Source organism: Pteropus alecto, unplaced genomic scaffold (genome assembly GCF_000325575.1).
Source record: "Pteropus alecto unplaced genomic scaffold, ASM32557v1 scaffold164, whole genome shotgun sequence".
Taxonomy (NCBI): domain Eukaryota; kingdom Metazoa; phylum Chordata; class Mammalia; order Chiroptera; family Pteropodidae; genus Pteropus; species Pteropus alecto.
The window spans coordinates 22,523,335-22,546,447 of NW_006439568.1; the positions used below are offsets into that span (position 1 = coordinate 22,523,335).

General features: G+C 33.4%; 1 protein-coding gene and 1 non-coding gene across 2 annotated transcripts in view; one reads left to right on the forward strand and one right to left on the reverse strand.

Moving 5' to 3' along the window:
* VPS13B (vacuolar protein sorting 13 homolog B) overlaps positions 1 to 23,113 on the reverse strand; it is a gene marked incomplete at its 3' end in the record, with an annotated part of 647,903 nt that overhangs the window by 221,882 nt on the left and 402,908 nt on the right. Inside the window, exons 31-33 of the mRNA XM_025050073.1 lie at positions 15,177 to 15,380; positions 2,977 to 3,103; positions 751 to 894 (exon numbers count right to left, since the gene is read on the reverse strand). Coding sequence (XP_024905841.1) covers positions 751 to 894; positions 2,977 to 3,103; positions 15,177 to 15,380 — 475 coding nt within the window. The remainder of the gene's footprint in view (positions 1 to 750; positions 895 to 2,976; positions 3,104 to 15,176; positions 15,381 to 23,113) is intronic.
* Positions 15,561 to 15,679, forward strand: LOC112483762. Its single transcript, XR_003047743.1, has one exon. It is a non-coding gene; the product is annotated as a 5S ribosomal RNA (ribosomal RNA).

Sequence of the window (23,113 nt, forward strand, 5' to 3'; positions counted from 1 at the left end):
CTGAAAGATGTAAATTCAAATGTCAGATCCATCATTTTTTAGACATGGTGTGATATGAAGCAAGACAAAAATAAAAGAATGTCTTTTTCCAAGATAAATGATAAATGGTTTCTTCACTTGAGTTTTTATAGAGGATTTACTCTAAGTACAGATATGATCATAGAAGTATGGAAACAAAAGCAAAGAAAACATATTTTGAGAGGCATCTAATAAGCAGCTTTCTTTGTTTCACGCTGACATGCTTTGTGGTTACGATGCAGGCATCCAATGTTCACCAGATCAGAATTAAAATTCTAGGCAGGCATTCAACTTTTACTATTGTGTCCATTCTTCGCTGAGCATGGGAAACGAACACTTTAGAAGTTATTTACTAAAGATATTCCCATGGTACTTATACAAAGTTCACTTCCAAAAGAGGCCCTATTCCTTCAATGTACTTAAGCAGGAGCTCCACCAGGTTTCTTGCATTGTACTTAAAAAATTACAGCAGGGTAATAAACTCATGTTTTCAACAGAGGCTTTTCTAAGGGTAAGCCATAGCAATTTTGCAAAGGTGCACGATAAACTATAGGAAAAGGACCAAACAAATTTAAAAACCAAAGAATAGAATCCAAAATGATTTATGACATTTTGAATAAAGTTAAATATAGAATAATTAGCAGAAAGCATTTAATTCAATTTAGTTTTCCTATTATGAATGTAAAGTTGGCATAAATACAGTAAGCCTAATCAAAATCAGGTAACAGTTACCTCTGTGGCCTTGCTTGATGGTTCCAGTCCAGTCATATTTGCTACTATTAACTGATGTAAGAGTTGAACTTGAGCCACACTTAGGAAGAAGTCCAAGTTTGTGGTTATATTCACTTCCAAGGAATGGCCACACACTAAAATCTCCTGAAGGGAAAAAAAGTTGAATACAGATAAAGAAACATGATAGCCATTAGATGATAATTTATCATTCTTACTTATTTGACCTTTACTATGTTGATGAATTCTCCTGGGACTCAAGTTCATTTGTTAATGAGAATAGCAGAAATGGTGAGCACAGCCATTTGACACGGTATAATGAATTTAATAAATATTTATGAGGGCCTGCTATGTGCCAGGCTGTATAGTTACAGGGCAACAAACTAACAATAAGAATTTTTCACTATTTCATATATATTTGGCTTTTTCACATATCAAACTACTATCATTATTTCAATATATAATCTATGATGTAATTATTTAGCATAGTCTTGTTCATTTATTCAAACCATCAAATATTTACTGAGCATCTCCTAATTACTATGCACTATCCTAGCGTGCTAGGAATACCACGAAGAATAAGGTTGGCCTTGAAGGGCAACCTGCTCTTGGGGAGGTTACAATCTGGTTGGGTAGACAGATGTAAACAGGCAATTGTAGGCAGGCAATTACAATCTCAAGTGGTATAGTCTGAGTATTCTCCAAAGGAAACACTCCAAATGATTTATAATAAAATAGAGTGCTGAAGCCAAAAATAGCTAGACTAATTAGTTTAACTTCTTCAAACTGCTAAAATCTTGGCAGCATTAGGTATATGTCCACTACTTAACTGGTGCTGTTCTGCATAACTGAGTCACTTGAACATTCATCACTGGAAAAGCAGTCAGAGAAGGAAAACAGAAATGAAAAACAATCCAGAAGCCTCACTTAATAGGCAGAAGTCCTGCCTCTTGTCATGAATTGCATGTGGACAATGTTCAAATGCTTGGAAATGTCCAAGAAACCTTCTCTTTATTAGTGTCATACAAGGGAATGGATTTAAGGAGGCTTATGACTGGTCCAAATACAAACTAGACAGTTTAGAGCAGGTTTTACCAAAGCCATAAAGAACAACATCATGTCGGAAATAATTATCCTTTTTTCGGTTAATCTTTTCCCCCAAAGTTCCCTATGTTTACTCAATACAGTTAGAATTCTTATTTTACTCCTCAAGTAATGATGAAAAGGAATACATTCATGTATTTTAAACCAATCATGTTACTAAGTAACTGTAAGATATTAGTAGACTTAATTTTTTATATACCCTTTGTGAATATATGATACCATGCCTAACCTAACTTTCCTATAGGGCTATTATAAATATCAAATAAGATAAAATATAAAAAAATATTTATTGCTTTTTAAAAATTTAGAGACGGAAACTAAAATTTCATCAGCTTGGATTACTGTATTTAATTTGTACCTAATTTTCCTGAACTTTTCATAACAACTGCCTATAACTGGGAATGATCAAAAACTTTATATAAGTTTTTTATATAATAAAGTTCTATGAAACATTTTTTGAAGTTATAATGAATCATATTATTATCACATTTCTACTCTTGGCATGGAGGCACTGAAACCATAGTGATGAGACTTGAAACCTGGATCTACCAGGAATTGGCTAATAATATGGGTCAAGTTACTTAATCTCTTTTGATCTTAGTTTCCTCATCTATAAAATATGGATACTAATAATACCTATCTTGTAAGAGTGTTGTGGAGACTAAATAAAGTGAGCCACGTGTAACTCATATAAGGTAATCCATGTGAGAACTCTAATTTATTTGTCAGTATTATTGTTTCTTTCATTAGAAAGAGGTTGTAGAGGCTGCTTTCATCGAAAGAGAAACCCAGATCAGATGGGTTCATATTGTATTCGGCTACTTACTACTTGTAAAAATGTGGACAAGTTATTTGGGTTAGCCTTTCTATGTATCAGTTTCCTCATCTATAAAGTGAGGATAGTGGAAGAAGCTAACAGGATTATTATGAGGATTAAATGAATTATTACATAAAAAACAATAACTAAACCGTACAAGAAAGTGCTTAATAATTATGAGTTGCAACAGTAACTTATTAACAATAAGCTAATTTGATAGTCTGTGCACTGAAACTGAAAACTCATGACATACAAAGAGGAGCTGCTCCACTATTTAGACTAAAATGAAACCTAAATCAAATTCTAACCTCAGTATGCATATTTTCTGGAGAAATTATTTTGGTGAAAATGATGGCAGGTGCACCAGTTATTCGGACAGAAAAATCTGTTAAAATGGGAGTCAAAATTGCTCTTCTTTCTTGATGCCGCCGTATGCTAAAAAAATAAAGTACAAAATTATTAGCCATTTCATTTTTTTAAGGATAATTTTCATTAAATTTGTATAAGCCTTTGTACTATAAACATGTATGACAAAATCACATTATTTTGAGAGTACTATTTGTATATTTTATAGTCAGAGTTCTGTAATTTCAGTGCTTCGGGTTTACAAAAGATAGCAAAAAAAATCTTTGAGAAATTCAGATATAATTAATCAATTTCATGTAAGTTATAGCCTATCCTAGCACCTTTCAAATTATTGTTTTTAATTCCTTCTGTTCTAGCAAATAGCTTAGTAGTTTTTGTTACCAACAATAATCTCACTATTTTGTGATAATTTTTTAAATTTCCTATTTTTAATATTGCTGACATCCTAGTTTACAATTGCTATCTTTCCAATCTCATTAGATTGACAAGCATATCTTACTAACCCTTGACTTTTTTTTTAAGCTCTAAGCACCATCTGATTTCACAGATTATTACCCCCTTAACGGATTGTGCAATTGTTTTTGTGGGTTTAATACTGAATGCTTGTTCACAACAACCCTGTATGTTAAGTAAAGATGATTACTAGACCTAAATTACTAATAAGGAAAGGAGTTTTAGGGACTAGGCTAAGGCCATCCAGTGAGAACAAAGATTCCACAATTGGGCCCGGAGGACAAGTTGATACCATAGCAGTATTTGACCTCTACTTTAATTCTCCTTTTACATTTTCACTTTTGATCAGTTATTTAGCATGATATTTCTACTCTACACTCAAAATTGCTAATAATTTCAAAGGCAGTGTTGCATACATGGTAGAAGATGAAACTGGAAAATATTGAGAAACCAAAGCTTGTGCTATAGAGATCTAAGGTCGACTATTCATGTTCTTAGTTTCCATTTTATGAAATGCTACTATTTTATGTTTTACTAACAAGCTGTTCCTCAAAATTTCCTTGGAGTTTTTATTAAATTAATATTTAATATTAATAATATTCCTCATAAATATGTCCTATTATTCCTTTATAATATAAAATGATCAAGTTGAAATCAGAGACTGGCCTAACTTATCTCATGAGAAAGCTCAGATAAAGCACAAGTCTTTCTACATGCTTTTCCAGCAAAGTTGTTTAGAGAGTACTAGCATCTTCTGTTGAACTTTGCAATGGGCAGAGCTTTATATGATGTCTGCCAAAAAAGTAAACTGGATCATTTGGTTCTGTGACACATAAGTTTTAGATTTCAAAAAAGTCAATTTTAAAGAATTAGGAGTCTGGTAAATAGAGAGTAACAGAAAGAAGTATTAAAATCTGTGACTAAAGAGAAAGCACTGAAATCCTGAGAGACACTATAATTATTGCCTAATAGCTCAAATTCCATAAAATGACCAATGTGAGAAACATGTTAACATGTGATGTGCTCTCATAGGGGTGTGCAAAAATACACCTTTTATTAAAAATACCTTAAAATAGGAAATATGGCAGGGAACCAAATAAGAGCAAACATTAACTAAAGCAGTGATAAAAAAAAATACTTATCCATATTTTAACTTTTTTTCCCATTACATGATGAATTAAATCACTTATATAACATATGAAAGACCTATGACCTTAGAAGTAAAGAGAAAAATTTAAAAAGTCAACAGTCCTATAAAACTATAACTTTTCTGGTATACGGTGCTAACTTTTCTTTTGCATTTTTCTTTGGTATTTGAGGTAATGATATACATTTTAAAGATCATTATTTTTTTTAGATTCAAATATTTTCAAAGATGAATTCTAAAGAAAAAAGTAACAATGAAAAGATAACTACAACAAGAATTAAATTCTGCCCACATTTTACTAGATACTAGTAGGGTTTAAAATAACAAAAGTGAGAAGCAAAACTCAAAGTATTAACTGACATTGTTAAGGACTTCAGGGTCTTAGCCACTCTCTATAAACCAAGGGAATAGATTTTCAATAGCCATATTGAGACCACTGGCTAATTCTTACATCCCTGATAGGTAAGGATTTTAAAATTAGCTACCTATCTGTTTCTGGGGCCCTTAAGGGGCCAGAAAAATATGTGCCCATTAGAAACAGAGAAGAACGAGGAAGTTTGCCTCTTTTGGCAAGAGAATCTGTGGAAAAAAACAGAGATCTCCCTGGAAAATAAAAAATAATGGGAAATCCTTCATGTATGTTTTGTAGGTATTTTATATTACCTGTGTTGGTCCAAAAATACCTGTTCTGAGTTATTTATATAAATGTGGCATCAGACCTTTGATAACCCTGGGGCATCTGTCAGAAAGAGATGCAAAACCTCTCTAAAAAACATTCCCTCAAACTGACAAAAGAGATTCTCAGGGACAAAGACCACCAAAGATAAGCTCCTAATCACAGAGTATTTTGTATACCCCACAAACACTGTCCTTTACCAGCAAGAGGAGAATTCAACCCCATTATCAAATTCATTACTGAGAATTTTTAATAATGAAATTACCACAAATAGACAATAAAATAAATTTGTTTAAAACTATTAAATACATATGAGATGGAATAAAAATATGAAGAAAACAACAAAGTACTATCAAAAAGGCAAACAGAAAAATAACTAAATAGAACTTTTGGAAATGAAAAATAGGTACTAAAATTAAATATATAATTGATGGATACATAGCACTTTTAATTTGCTTAAGAAAAATGAGTAAACTAGAATTTAGATTTGAGAAAATTCTAGGAATGTATTAAAGTAAATTTTAAATGGAAAGTTTAAAATAAAAGTTAAGAGACATGGAAGGCAAGTCTGACACATTTAGTTGGCATTCCAAAATGAGAACATAGAAAGAAAGGAAAAGGGTGAATATTAAAGAATAACGGCTGAGAATTCTCCAAAACGAATGAAATATAGGAATACACAGATTCAGGAAGCACAGAGAGTCCTGGTTCAGATAAATACAATAAAACCTAAAATTAGACACATCTTGCTGAAATAGCTAATCACCTATGATAAATAAAATATATTAAAATCACCTAGAGAAAACAGATTATCTATAGCATGCTAAGGCATATGGAGTTAGAAGAGCTGTAGAAGAAATATTTCTCTGATATACTCTAATTTAACGATGATTTAATATACCTCTACATTTAATATGTTTCCACAGAAACAAAGAAATGGTATAGTAATTTGCACCTATCATCTTATAAGCCCATGGAAACTTATAAAACCCTCTTAGAAGATAAAAAAAATATTGACAATCAAAAGGTGCTAATCAAATAGCCGGGAAGTAAGCATATGTGTTAACAAAAGCTATCCTGTTAAGCTCTGGGAAGAGTAGATTGTAAGTAAGGAAAAACATAGTTCTCTGAAATTGTTACTAAGCCAGAAGGCATAATTACGTGCCACACACATTCATGAAAATACACGTTTAGAAAGGCTGTGCTCATTTTTCTTGGGCTCAGCATGTTTATACTAAGGTTCTCCTGCTACCTGCCATACATTTGGGTGTGACTTTGTGGGAAGCAGTAAAGCGGTTTAAGAACCATACTTCAAAAGTTACATAATATAAAAGACTAGGGAAAATGGTACCAAGGTTTCTAAAATATTTCCCCCAAAAGACAGAATAAAAAAATGCTAGATGGTGTGTGTGCACACAGAACTTATGCAAAACAAAGACTTTCTTGGTAGGGTATTACAGGTGAACTTCAGAAAGAAGATACTTGAGAAAAACTTGAGACTTTTTGAGGAAGTCAACTGCTATACTGAATATTCCCAAATATGAAAAATAGTAATATGCACAAAATTTATTATAAAAAATGTTATGTGGAAAACTGTTGTAATTTGCTATTTGTAGAGATTCTTATTTTGTCATTAAGATAAATAATTTGTATTCTATAGTAACTTTAAAAACCAAATATTTAGAGTTTATACCCATTTTGTTTTTCCCCCCAAGAAGAACCCTATTCAGTGACTTTCTACTGCAATTAAAATAAAATCCAAATTCCTTCTGGCCTACAAGACTATTCATAATTTAGTCCTTCTATACCTAAAACTACATCTATTATTTCTCTCCTCCTAGCCAGGCATGATCCTTAAACATCCTAAACTTATTCCTACTCAAGGATCTTTGTTCTGCTCCAGATTCTCTAGGCAGAAACATTCCAAGGGTATTTACATGGATAGCTCATTATTGTCACTCAGGTATTATAAGAGGGCTTCTTTGAGCCCTAATCTAAGGAAATCTCCCAGTTACCCTTAAAACATCATACTGTCATTATTTTCATAGCATTTCTCACTCTCTGAAAGTTTGAGAACATGAACTGAAAGTCCATTATTATGCCAGGCCCTCTGGTGGGTGCTAGGAATAGTGACAAAGATGGAGCCAGGGAGCTTAGTTTAGCAGAAAAAACAAACAACATAATCGTAAGGGAGGACAAGTATAACGATAAGAAAAGTACAGAGGGGTGTGAGAACATTCAGTAGAGGACCTCATCTTTTATCTCAAGGTTCTAAAACTTATTCAAGCAATTAATTTGTAAAGACATATAAAGCATCTGTAAACAACGCTACAGAAACTATATCCTGAAATGAGGATGCTTTTTAAGGTACATTTAAACAAAATGCTAGCACAAATTTAGTTTGGCAAAATTAAATAATGTTAAAATAATCTCGTTCTTGAAAAAAAAAAAATTCTCCTCCCCCAAACAAAATAACAGAGCAAAACTATGATTAAAATATATTTGTTATGGAGATCACAAGTGCTACATTTATTACAGCCTCTAAAGAAAGTCTTTTGAGCATGTCTATATTGAAATATCCACTTAATTCAGTTTTGCTGAGATGTTCAAATAATAGCTCTGGTTATAGTTTGCAGTTATTTAGATCTACGGTCTGGGCTGCTGCATCTAATTCTACTTGATAGCTCTTTTTCCAAGGAAAAACTTCAAAATAAACTTAATGGAGGAGGGAGAAAACAAGGAATTGCTAAAAGTTTCTCAGAAAAAAAAAAAGACATTAGAAATTGTGTGTTGATGATGTAAACAGGAATCCACCAAGGGACACATGATCAGTCAGGAGACTTATTTCATTTCACTTTTTAAAGCTTTATAACACATACTGATGTACCAGGTAAAGTATTCACAAAAATACAGGATAATGTATAAAAGTTATGTGTGATTGATATATACATACATATAAGTATATACAAATCTTGATATAATCTTGTTTGGTTCCTTCTCTTAAAAACAAAATGTTGAAGGAGGTTTGGTTCCTTCTCTTAAAAACAAAATGTTTAGGGCTTTGGTCAGCATGGTTGAATCAATCAGGGCATTAACATATCTATATCTATATAAAACAATTATGATGCTATAATCTGTAAAAAGACTATGAAGTAACTTAAGGTACAGGAGGTTTCAAAATTTTATGATATACTATCATGATGATTATATTTAATTTAAATATTTTCTGATTTTTTGAGTACCTACTCTCCGGCAGTAATTATGCTAAGATACAAAGAAGAGTAAGATTAGGCAAGACAGATCTTTGTCTTTTTATCTCTATGCCACCTTTTCAGGTTGCAAGGTCACCTCAGACTGTATATAAAGAAGAAAATACAGGCTGCTCTGAAAGAAAAACCACTGTTCCTTCCTGTTGCCTTGGGATACCCCTTACTTTTACCCAGTTCCCAGGTACTTTAAACAGGAGGAGAAATCACATTCTCTCATGTAAAGCCATGACAAAGTTTAAGAGAATTATTATAAAATCATATAATTCAAGTAGCCATCTGTCGCCATGCAAAGTTATCACACTATTATAGACTTAGTATGGTGAGCGCATTATATACATTTATATATAAATGTCGAATCACTGTGTCATACACCTGAAAATAATATTGTATACCAATTATATGTTAATAAAAAATAAAAATAGCACCTTGGAAACCAATCAATAAATAAAAATTAAAAATGAAATTAGTGGCCAGGACATGGAAGCAACTGAAGTGTCCTACGATAGATGACTGGCTAAAGAAGCTGTGGTACTATATACAATGGAATATTACTCAGCCATAAGAAGAGATGAAATACTGCCATTTGCAACAACACGGATGGACCTTGAAATAATCACACTATGTGAAATAAGCCAGACAGAAAAAGTTGAAAATCATATGATATCACGTATATGTGGGATATAAACCTAAAAGCAACAGAAGAACAGGACAAAGAAACAATACTAAGCGAAATAAGCCAGACAGAGAAGGTTGAAAATCACATGATATCACTTATATGTGAGATATAAACTTAAAAGCAACAAATGAACAGAACAAACAAACAGAGACTCATGGATATGGACAATGGACTAGTGGTTACCAGAGGGGAGAGGGGTAGGGGTGAGGGGGAAAAATAAATAAAATGTTAAATAAATTTAAAAAATTAAAATGAAATTTAAAAAATCATACATTCAAGTAGGTTTAGGTCGCTCCAGGCATTAATCTGTGAGCTATGGGAATTAGACAAACTTCTATATTTCTGCTTAGGCATTAGCTTGATATCCTTGCAAATTAATAAGACAAAAGTGATGGTTTTCAGATTGAAGAGTAAGAGCAAAGAAAATGCTTTCATTTTACATTACTGTAAATGATTTCAGGTGCAATTCTGGAAAGAGCTCATGTTTGATTAATCACAAATCAAAATATGCAAGGACTCTTGTGAACATTTGGGTAATACTTTGCTTAAAAAATAAAAACAAAAGAGATCAAAAGACAGATGGAATAATCAGTTTCTTAGAATTAAGGCCAATAATTCATGCTTCAGGGACTTTAATATCAACACAAAGTCAATGTTACCAATCCTGAGAAGCAAAGGACTGACTGAATTTAGAAATGTGTCAAATTCAAATTCAGCTTGCTAAGCAAACATAGTACCAATGATTTTAGAAAAACACACACACATGGGAGGAAAAAAAGGCCTCTAGGGTAGTATGTGTAATTTGGTACATGTGTATCAAAATATTTAAACAAATGAATATGCTGTAACTATTTCTCTGACAATGAAGTTTGAAAGATAAATTATCCAAGGAAATCAAACAAAAGTAGTGGTAATACTAAATAAAAGTACTGTGATAAAAACAAAGTGATTTATTTTTCAAGTATAGTTTTTAAATCTATTCAAATTATATCTTTAAATATTATAAACAAGAAAATTACATTAATATTTACTTGGAGAATTAAGGCTTACTGGCATTTTCAGGAAATTACAAAATAAACTTTCCACCCTCACCCTATACACCCAAAGCACTAATCACCATGTAAAACAATAATGATTTGAATGTGTAACCTGCACATGGCAGACATAAGTACAGGTTTAGTTCTCAGCACTTCATTTCCTCAGATTATAAAATAAGCCCAGATGTAGTAAAAATGGTTGCTAAGAGGAAAAGAAAAAAGTGATTAACTAACAATGAACTTTACCATAGTGTAAGGGGTCAGAGCACTGAGTAGAAGAAAAGTAGCTAAGAGGAAGCAAACAAGGTTCTGCACTTAGTTCTAAGTGCCACTGGACAAGCCAAGAAACCTCCTCATTTAGTTTCTTTAGTGGTTTTTGTTCTGTAACAACTTGCTAATAAGAATGGTTTCAGAGCTTAGAGAGAAATTTGTGTGAGATTTGGAAGGTGTAAAGGAAATAGTAGCCAATATACTCTGAAAATCATGCTGTTTTAAATGCAGTGGAATTCCAATGCAGAGGTGCTGACAAATTCCAGCTTGTCCTCACTCTTCCAGGCTTTGTGATGAGCTATTTTCCTGACCATTGACCCTGCTGACCAACAGCAACTGTAGGCTCACTCCCAGACACAGAGGCAACAGCCTCCCATGGGCTTCTCTACCAGTATCCTGAGGTCCCTCCAACCGCTAGACATCCCTGGCTGCCCAGATTCCCTGGGGAGCTACAAATTTTTTTTTACCCAGGTCACGTGATCAAGAGGGTTGGGTAGTGACATTTCTCTAATCCATCATCTCCCTCTTTTAAGTCCTTACCTTCCACCTTCTTCCACAACTGCATAAGGTCTTGCTCCTAAAAGAAATCTTTATGCTGTAATACTTATAGTGGTTCTGCTGGCTTGATTGAACCCTGATGTATTTCCTCAGCTGAAAAATCAAGATTTTTGGAAGGAGTTCTACATGTTTTAGAACTTGATGATTCTTTATGCTTAGCTTCCCTGCTCCCTGCTCCCCAGCATACACATATAAACATATTATGATTAAAGACAAAATCAGAGCAATGTACTCAGGAGAAATGAATGGAAACTGTTATAAAGGTCGACATTAAATGCTGGTCAGAGGAGGGAACATATTATTTTTCACTGGGTATCTTTTTTAATTTTTGAATTTTAACTGCAATACCTATTGAAAAACAAAAATATAATATATTAAGGTTCTGTTTATATTTCTGCCAAGATTAATCAGAACTAAGCTGTATCAGATATAAAATTTGTCTCATCTGAAGACACATTCATCAAAACTACTTCATCAGAACCATTCAGTCACTTGATTTGTTAACTCTACTTAATCATTTAATATTTCATTAATACACTCAACTCTTTATTAAGCATCTTATGTGCCAAGGATGATATGATGTGCTCGGTATTCAGCAGTAAGTAAAACATATCACATTTTCATACACCTAGCCTTTTGTTCTACTATTTTCTAAGTTCAAAATGCTCCCTCCCCACTCCTGCTGTTCGTATGCTGTGGAAACAAATACAGAAGCTGTGTACTCTCTGAAACCTTCCCTGATGACTCACTGTAGACGTAATAATTCATTTCTTTCTTTAAATTCTCTATTTTTCCCTATGTTGATTTTAGATTAGTTTCATCTGTATGTCACATCTATGAGTCTGAGATGTCCTATGTGCATGGAATGTGTCTACCCTGATGTGGATGGGGCTCTTCTGTATCCTAAGTATACCATAATTCTGACTCTCATAGCACTTTCCACACTGCACTCTAAAAGTTAATTAACTAGTTTGTCTTTTTAATTGAATGCTGAGCTCTGTAAGAGATAGGCACATACCAGAAATTATTTCATTTTGTTTCTCTAGTGTAAAAGACATTCCATGGCATATATTGGACATCAAAATGTCTGTTAATTTTTGACAATTGTGCCAAGAACTTTCAATGGGGAAAGAACAGTCTCTTCAACAAATGGTACTGGGACAAATAGATATCCACATACAAAAGAATGAAGTTGGGTTGGGCTTTTACGTCATATCAGATAAAACAATAACAACAATAAAAAACCAATCTCAAATAGATCAACAACATAACTATAAGAGCTAACCTGATAAAACCCTTAGAATAAAACCTAGGAACAAACCAACAGACTCGTAGATATGACACCAAAAGCATGGACAACAATAGAAAAAAAACTGATGAGAATTCGTCAAATTAAAAAATGAGCAAAAACGTTGAATAAACATTTTTCCAAAGAAGATATACAAATGGACAACAAGCACATAAAAAATTACTCAACATCATTAATAGTTATGGAAATGCAAATCAAAACCATACCCAGTATGGCTATAGGAAAAAAAAGAAAAAATAGGTGTGTTGGTGAGAATATAGAGAAATTGGAACCTTTGAACATTGCTGGTGAGAATGCAATGTGGTTCAGCCACAGTGGAAAACAGTTTGGTAACTCCTCAAAAAGTTAAACATAAAATTACTACATGACTATGCAATTCTACTTCTAGGTATATACCCCAAATATCTGAAAACAGATAATCAAATAAGTACTTGTACACAAATGTCCATAGCAACATTATTCACAATAGCTAAAAGATGACAATAGCTCCAATGTTCAATGGATGAATGGATTAACAAACTATGGTATTTATATACAGTGGAATATTATCTAGCAATAAAAAAGAATGACATGTTGACACATGCTACAACGTGGATAAACCTCCCAAACACTATGTTGAGTGAATAAGTCAGACACAAAAGGACATATACTGAGTCCCTTTATACAAAATATCCAGAATAGATAAATCACTGGAGACAGAAAGCAGATTGGTGGTTGCCAGGGGCCATTAGAAATGCAGAGAAACTGCTTAAAGGGTAAGGGATTTTAGTTTGGGGTGAAGAAAATGTTTTGGAACTAGACAGAAGTGGTGGTTACACAATATTGTAAATGTACAAAATGACACTGAATTGTTCACTTTAAATGGCTGATTTTCATTATATGAATTGCAACTCAGTTATTAAAACACACACACAAACTGTTTATAAATGAATTAAAGAATAAATAGAAGAGACAGAGATGAGTTAATAAGGCTAGATGGTCATAAAGTTTCCTGGGAAAATAAGGCTTATCTTCTGTGTTGATGATAAAATTTGTAAGTTTTGTAAGCTGGTACTATCTAAATCTGAAAAATGAGTAAAGTGGAGGAATGAGAGGACTTGATCCTGGCTGATATGAGATTTTAGTGATCAGGATCCGTGTACTGATGTTTGGTGTACACTTAGATCCTCTAGTCAAAACCAAAATACTCATTACCCCCAGCTTTGGGAACCGCCACCTGCTCATGGCTCAATAATTGCATCTGTCTCCTGAGTGTACCTTGGCCTGCAGTGGGAGATTTTCCATCCAAATTTATACCCCACCTCAGGGGCACAGTCAGTCATTTTACTTGTCAATGAAGGGCTATCATTATACCTTTTATATCATGAAAGTACTTAGTGCTAGGGATAAATCAAAAGACGGATGGTGATGATCTCTGTCCTGGGGACCTAGACAAACTATATAGATAATTAGAATTAAATATGCTAAGTGATATGATAAGAGCACACAGAAAGGCAACCTAATCTTTTCTCCTGGGGACTTAGGGAAGACTTCCTGGAAAACGTGTAGTCTATTCTGAGACTTGAGGAGGCAAGAAAAGGGTGGGTTAAGAGAGTTCCAGGCAAAGAGAAGATCGTATACAAAAGCTTAGTAGCAAGTGGCAATCATATTTTCAAGAAGATAAAATAAGCTCATTATGAATAGAGCACAATGAAGTTAGAAAAGATTGTGGGTACCTGAAAAAGAAGAACCATATGAGGCGTATAGACTACCAGTTAGTATTTGGTTTTAGGCAAATAATTTATCTTGTCTAGAACTTAGTTACTTCATGTATAATTAGGAAAAACAGCTCTTACCCCTATCAGTACTGTGAAATTAGGTAAAGTGATAAGCATTACATAATCTATTATTAATGTTATCACTGTTATTAATGCCAAGACATGGATAAATATAGTTTTGGTGGTAAAGGGGCAGAACCCCAAAGCAATCAGCGTTTGCAAAAGGCATACAACAAAGTCTGCACACAATGTTTTAAAGAACTCCAATAAACAAACCACCATGATATGGAATAAGCAACAGATTTTACTGATTCTTATAAATTTTTAAAAAGATGAAAAATAATGCTTTCTTAAAATTATAGAAGTTGTTTACAATATACAAAGTACATCTTTTTTTTTTTAACAATATAAAAATATCTTTAATGCCCGGTACCTTCGTTCTAGAAAATGATTCTATCTTTCTAACGACAACTATGAAGAGCCTGGATAAGATGGCAGTGACTCTCTACACATCTTATAGCTCATTGTTTAGGACTAATTCCTTTTAAAATGAGTTTTCTGTGAACATAGCTGCTTTTAGTTAAAGTGGACTAAAAAAATCCAACCCAGGACCTTTGCTGCTTTTCTCTCCTAATTATTATAAACAGAAAAGAGAGGCTTGAAAAAACCTGATCTTGAATACAATGGATTTCCAGAGAAAATGTGAATGTATTCTTAGCCAGAAGTAGAATCTTTCATCGAATACCAAGCTCTAAAAAAAAACGCTGACATGATCTTAAATGTGTAATAATTACAGTGTAACGATAGTAGGATTAGCCAGTTTCCAAGCAAAACCATCAGCTACAATTACAAAACATATTTTATGTTTGTCATGAAATGCAGAAGCAATACCAAAGCACTTAGGTTGGGCACATTAAAGATTATATCACCAACTGTTCTTCTGGCAATGAAACATTAGAAAGTGTAGAAAGTTTCTCAGTCATTTCCTACCTGCTGGCCATATTCCACTCCAGGGCTGGATTTTGAGAATTTCTTTCACTCTCAGTTTGCGCCCCACCTGTGCCACTTTCCTTCTCCGGTTTTAGTTGCTCCCACTGTGCAGTACCAATATTGATAGACTGCAGGTCTATTTGGTATTGTCTATCTTCAATTTCTGATCCAGGGTCTCGAAGAATTCCTAAGTTCAAGGCTCTCCTATAAAGGGAGTGGAAAAGAGTACGCAGAAAAAATAAATATTCTATGTTTATTTTGTTCACTAGCATAGTATTATTGTCATTTCTTTCTTTGGATTACTGATGAATACACTGGGTTAATCAAATCTAAGAGGGCAGGTATTAGAAAGTTACCACATATTAAACCTTGAAAATATGTCTAGTCTACAGCCATGCTACCCTGAATAAGTCTGATCCCTTCTGATCTCAGAAGCTAAGCAGGGTCAGGCCTGGTTAGTACTTGGATGGGAGACCGCCTAGGAAGACCAGGTGCTGTAGGCATAAAAAATAGAAAAAATAAGAGATTGTAAGCTGACAAAGTCCTTGCAATCTGTGAGGTCAACCAAGGGTTGCGTTGCCTAGAAAGGAAACAAAGAAAAGAGAAGAAAAGAAATCTAAAACTTACCATTTACAGTAATCTACCTTACAATGACTTATGTTATTCCCAGTACTGCACTGTTTTTCCAAGTACTTTCACAAACATGATTTCAATCCTTGAAATGCTGAGGTTCTATTATTATCTCCCTCTGAAAATAATTCAGAGAGTTGTTTTTTAAAGCCTTATCTAAACTTACTCCGTTAGTATAGAACCAAACTGCAACCTAAATCTAGGTTTTCTGACTCAAAACCCGGTCTTCTTTCCAATGCTAATAACCTACCTTCCTCAGCCCTTTGATATCTTGTTAGAAAAAGTTATAGAGCCTTGTTAATCCATTTCATACTCCTACCCCTTGCCTTGGGTTCTTTATATAACTCCACTTTCATATAGACCCAACTGTTGAGAAGTAAACTGTTGTTTACTGATGTAGAAACACAGTGAGGACCACAGGCCCATACAGAGCTGGGAGTTTACTCTTACTAGATCTAATGCTAAGCAAAGAAATAACATTATCAGTAGCTCAAAGCTAAACCAGAGGAAGTAAATGGTTAAATTTTTTGTGAAGGTTTTAGAATGAAAATAGCAAGGTGGTATGGTAGGGTGGTAAGAAAAGGATTGAGTTAGGGATCCAGATAAACCTAAGTTTGTGTGAGTTTGGGAACTGTTTTGTTAGTTCACAAATGCTTTAACATGAGTTATCAAAAGGAAAATAATATTTGGCCACTATCAAAGTTTCAATCAATAAAAAAGTGAAATAACATAGAGGATAAAACTAGTTTTACTAGTAAAGGCTGCGGCTAACAAATGCATGTGAAGGGAGGAGAAGGGAGAGGACTAAAAGAGCAGGCAGCTCAAGTGCGGAGACATCGGAGAGAGTTATATACAATAAGGTAACAGGGCAAGAAAGCAGGAACCAGTCAAGAAGCCACAGTAAGAGCCGGAGAAATTGAGATGGGTGGATTTGCATTATTCCTAAGGTAATAGCTGAACCTGGTGTTCTTTTTCTTTTTTCTAAGTTAGAAATATTACAATCTAGGACTGGGCATGCAACGAAAGGTGGTCTAAAGTTTTACATGAACCCAAGAATTGCATTAGAAATAAGGCTCATAAAATGGTTTCTGAACCCTTCCAAAATGCTCTAATGAAGGTAAAGGATAAAGGAAGAAATGAGGGTGCAGGTGGGAGGAAGTAACATTTTATGTGTCCTTATTTTGGTAGAATGCTCTCCTTTCATTTGAATATTGATGTAATTCTGCTAATTCGTAAAGGCCCAACTAAGACTTCACTTTCTGTGAAGCCTTTCCTGATCATCCTTTCTCCAAACTCCCTACCTTCCAAATCTGTGCTCTTAGGGTCTCTCTATACTTGTAAGTACAACAATATCACAATGATTTGTCAGTCTTTCTCTTATATATCTTAAATTTCTTGAAGTTAGAAATTAACCCTCCTATTAGGAGGGTTAATCAATAAATGCTATTTCAATTCACTGATTTGAACTGCTACAAATCTTTACAATTTTTAAGTGGAGAACCTATGTGTCCACAGCAAAAAGAACAGTCTTCAAGAGGAAACTTGATTCAGGTCCACATAAAATCTGACTTACAGTAAGTATCTTGGTCATTTGGTGGCCTAGCCTATTTCCCTAGACTATATTTCCCCATGTAAACATTGCAGTTACTTATTTTAAACTAGGCAATGCTTTCTACACTTTAAATAAATTCCTTATACATATTTAAAGGTTTAAGAATCCTTGGGAAAAAAAAGTATTCTTGGAAATACAATTAGTCTTATATTAGAAGACAAAGCAACCTAGTCCAGTATTAATTAACATGAGGCTTTCTATTTCTCTTGGAACATAGAGAAACTGCATAATTACAAGATTAAAAACACAAAAACACTGAGTTTCATCAGAGTTTTTTATTTAGGCTTGAAATTCTCATATTTTGTCTTGGCCTTAAATTGAGCTATATTCCTCCTGTCATCTCTCCGTGGAAAACATGAGTTTCCACAGGATCTTCTTCTCTATGGAAAAATATTTTGCATATTGAGTGATAGCCAGATACTTCTAACCATGCTAATTTCAAATTTTCAAACTAAGAATCAAGGTTGCAGAGTTTTTTTCTTTGAAATTCTCATATTTTGTCTTGGCCTTAAATTGTGTACTTTTGAAATTAAATGATATATTTGTCCTTTTAACTTGATTTGAAATTTCAGACAAATTTATAATATTTGGGTATAAAAATCTAACTCAGAAGTTAATTGTAAAACCATTTAAAACTGAGTTGTAGAAAATAGGTAAGCAAAAGATTCATGTGAACTTTAGTCTTAGACTCTCCAACGATCATGAGCTTGGAGAAACTAACTTCTCTTTGCTTTAGTTATTTCAATATTAAGACTAATATAGAGATAAATAAATATATGACTGAAAATTAAACTATTCATGAAGCAGTCCATTATAAATTTTATGACCATTCCTGAAGTACATTATCCGATATGGTTCTGCATGCATAGTATGTCTAATCATCAAATAATCATAGAAACAAAGGCACCAAGATAAAGCAAAGTCAACTTTTCTAATTATAAAGAAACTATAATGAAACTTATAAAGATAAATGTTCTTTAATATTTCCAGGGTTAATTGTTTCCAAAATATGGAATATTGGAAACTTTGAATGAACCTTCCAACTGAAACTAAAATGCTTTAAAAATTGTAAAGTATCTTTTTAAACATACCTCAGAGCTGACACCAAAGAATAGAAGCTACCTAGTCCCCCAAAAAAGTGAAACAAAGAACACTAACAAATAAGCACCCAGATCCAGCTTTCGCTCTTAGGGTTTCTGAATCCCGCAGACACTGATGTTCTGTTCTAATAACTGCAGACAACGTGCTAAAGCTCAAGGCCCACGCATGATAAATCTACCTAACAGGAGACCTTGCTTATAAAGCAGTGAAAGGATAAAATAAAACAGCACCCCTAGGAAACCTGTTGGTGATAGAACAGTGTTGTATCTTGATTGTGATGGTGGTTGCATGAATCTACATACACAATAAAATGCACAGAACTATGCGCACGCACACACACACACACAAGTTTATGTAGAACTGGTGAAATCTGAATACAGTTGTAGATCATACTGATGTCAATTCTCTGATTTTGATAGTGTACTACAAGTTATGTAAGATCTCAAGCAATAAAATTGGAAGAAAACTTAGGGGGTATGTTCCTTGACATTGTTTTGGCAATAGTTTTTTGGATTTGATACCAAAAGCAAAGACACAAAAAAGCAAAAATAAACAAGTGGAACTACATCAAACTGAAAAAGCTACAAACAAAGGAAACTATCAAAAAAACGAAAAGGCAACCTCTGGAATAAAAGTAAATATCTGCAAACCCTATATACAAAATATACAAGAAACTCATTTAATTCAATAGTAAAACCTAATAACCCAATTAAAAAATGGGCAAAAGATCTGAACACACTTTTTCCCAAAGACATACAAATGTCTAATAGGTACATTAAAAGGTGCTCAATATCATTAATCATCAAAAAATGTACATTAAAACCACAATTAGAGATCCCCTTACACCTGTTAGTATGTCTATTAGCAAAAAGACAAGGGATAACAAAAGCATGTGGAGGAAAAGGAGCCCTTTACACTGTTGGTGGGAATGTGAACTGGTACAGTCACCATGAAAAACAGTATGGATGCTCCTTAAGACATTAAAAATCGAACTACTATATAACTCAGCAATCCTGCTTTATACACAAACACACACATATATCTTATTCCAAAGGAAATAAAATCAGGATCTCGAAGAGCTATCTGCACTTCCATGTTCATAGCAGCATATTCACAGTAGCCAAGATATGCAAATAATGTAGTGTTCATAAATGGATGAACGAATCAAGACAATAAAATATCAATCAGACTTTGGAAATCCTTTTATTTGTAACAACATCGATGAACCTGAAGGGCACTGTATGAAGTGAAATAAGCCAAAGAAAGACAAATACTGCATGGTATCACTTATATGTAGAATCTTTAAAAAAAAAAAAAAAAAAAGTTTGGACTCATAGAAACAGAGAATAGAAAAATGGTTGCCAAGGGCTGAGAGGTGTGGAAATAGAGATTGGTAAAAGGGTACAAAATTTCTGTTATACGATGAATAAGGTCTGAAGACCTAATGTACAACATGATGATTATAGTTGATAGCACTGTATTGCATAACTGAAATTTGCTAAGAGAGAACTTAAATGTTCTCACCAAAAAAAAAAAAAAGGTAAATATGTTAGGTGATGGATGTGTTAATTAATTCAATGGGGTTATTCCTTTAATAATGTAAATATATTATTATCATGTAACCAGTAAAGTCATAATGTTGTACACTTTAAATATCCTACAATTTTATTTGTCAATTATACCTCAAATCTGGAAAAAGAGTTACAATGAGAAAAAAATGAAAGGGCACACAGGACTTCCATCCATATATTTACATATTTGCAACCTTCTGTGAATCTAGAAGTATTTAAACTGAGCTAAAAACAAAAACAAAAACACCACCTAATGCTCCAGGTAGATAGGGCCATTAGATGACTGGCAAAAGCAAAGAACAAAGCGAATTTTTCTCAGATGAATTCAGTTTCCGCAGGCTTGATTCCAAGAGACTAAGTGACAAAATTCACAATTCACACAAGATAATAAGGCACCTGAGTGAGACACAGCAGAAACAATGGGCAGAAGAAAAAGACCCTCAAAGATTTCACAGGCTAGATCAACACACATGAAATAAAAAATAATTGTTTAGAAAGCATCTTCGAAATATGAGCGGGACCGAAGATAAACAGATGGCAAATAAATATATGAAGAAATGTTCTACATCATATCATCAGGCAAATGCATACTAAAACAAAGAGATACCACTAAATACCTATGGCCAAAATCCAGAAAACTGAGAACACCAAATGCTGGCAAGTGTGGAACAACAGGTACTCTCACTTATTTCTGGTGGGAATTCCAAACCACAGCCACTTTGGGACACACTTCGGCAGTTTTTTACAAAACGAAACATACTCTTACCATACGATTTAGCAATCACACTCCTTGGTATTTACCCAAAGAAGCTGAAAACTCACAGCCACAGAAAAACCTGCACGTGGATGTATATAGCAGATTTATTCATAATTGCCAAAACTTGGAAGCAACCAGGACGTCCTTCAGTAGATGAATGGTTAAATAAACTGTGGTACAGCCAGACAATGGACTATTATCAGCGCAAGAAAAAAATGAGCTCACAAGCTAAGAAAAAACATGAATTTGAAAGATATGACTAAGTGAAAGAAGCCAGTCTGAAATGCTACATAATGTATAAAATTTCAACTATATATCCTTTCGGAAAAGGTAAAACTATGGAGACATTAAAAAGAGCAGTATTTGTCAGCGATTGGTTGGGAAAGCATGCATAGGCCGTACTTAGAGGATTTTTAGGAGTGAGAATACTGTGTATGATACTATAAGGATGGATACAGGTTGTATCATGCATTTTTGAAACCCACAGAACATACAAATCCAAGAGTGAATCCTAATACAAACTATGAACTTTGGGTTATTATGTATCGATAGAGGTTCATCACTTGTAACAACGTACCACTCTGGTGAGGAATGTTGATAATAGGGAAGGCTGTGTATGTGTGGGGAAGGGGGTATAGGGGAAATCTCTTCAGTTTTGTTGTCAATCCATAACTGATCTAAAAAAATAGTCTTTCAAAAAATACGAGCGGGGACTAAGATTTTATAAAAAACTAAGTAAAACTACAAATAAGAACAGAATTACTTAAATTTAAACTCAAGCAGACTAAATCTAACTGAGGAGATAATTAGTGAATTGAAATAAAGATCAAAAGAAATCCAGAATGTAATCCAAAGAAACAAAGAAATATTGTAGATGAAAGAGAGTTAAGATACATGGAGGATAGAGAGAAAAAATCTAAAATATACCTAATTGGAATTCTGGGGAGATAATATAGTGAATGGGGAGGAGGCACTATTTGAAGAGATGATGTTATTCTACAGTTGTTGAGAAATGCCGAACTGTAGATCCAGGCAGCCCGAAGAATTCCATTAGTCATGATAAGGAAGAAACTGGTAAATATATGAGTTAAACTAGACAAACATTAACTTTAAAATATTAAATGACAAAACTGTGAGTAGAAAACAAGCTAAAAATAAGACCTGGACAACGACTATATATAAACTAGGGGACCAAGTAATCTGAGGTAAAGTATTCTGAAGTTCTTGTATTTGGGAGGAAGAAGACAAAGATTTTGATTAACTTCAGATTTTCTTAAGTACACATGTTAAAATAGCTAGAGTAACCACTAAAATAATAGACATAGAACATGCAACTTTCAAATAAATGGAGTAAAAATTAGAATGTAAAAAGAAAATTAAAAAAATGTGGACAAATAGCTCCTAAAAATAAATCCAAATGTAACTATAATCACAATAAACACAAACGATTTAAACGGGATTCAACAAATCATAGTTCTAAAACATAAATGCACAGGAAGACTAAGAGTCAACAAAAAGAAAAATACAGACTAGGTCAACGGTAGCCAAAAGAAAATGAGAGTAATTATAATGACATCTGACAAGACTTTAAGGAAAAAAAACTAACAGATCTACAAGGAGAAACTGACAAATGTATCAACCATAGTGGAAAACGTCAGCCTGCTTCACTCAGGAGTAGATTAACTAAGCACATTAAAATAAAAAAAAAAACCTAAGGATACATTAAATTAAATATATAATTTATAAATTTGATGAAATATACATTTATAAAACACAGTATCCAATAACTGGAGAATATTTTTTTGAGGCACACAGAAACATTTACAAAAATCAATCACTTGATAGGCAATAAAGCTGGCCTCAACACATTTTGGTGAATTAGTATCATATAGACTACATCCTGTGAGCATAATACAATTAAGTTAGATATTTTATTTAAAAAGAGAACCTGCAAAACTGCCGAGGTTTGGAAATTTAAAAACACATTTCTTAGTCACTCACCAGTCAAATCAAATTGTAATAAAAATTAAGACGTACTTAAAATGCTATGCTGCATAGGCTGTAGGATGTAGTAAAAGTAGCACTTAGGGAAATTTATTGTCTGAAATGTTTGTTTTAGCAAAAAAAGAAAGGTTCAAAATTAATGAGGTAAACATAAAAAGACAAAATAAACTAAAAAAAATTAGCAGGAAGGAAATAAGAGCAGAAATTAATAATAAAAAGAGATCAACAAAATTAAAAATAGACAAACCTCCAGCATTCAAGG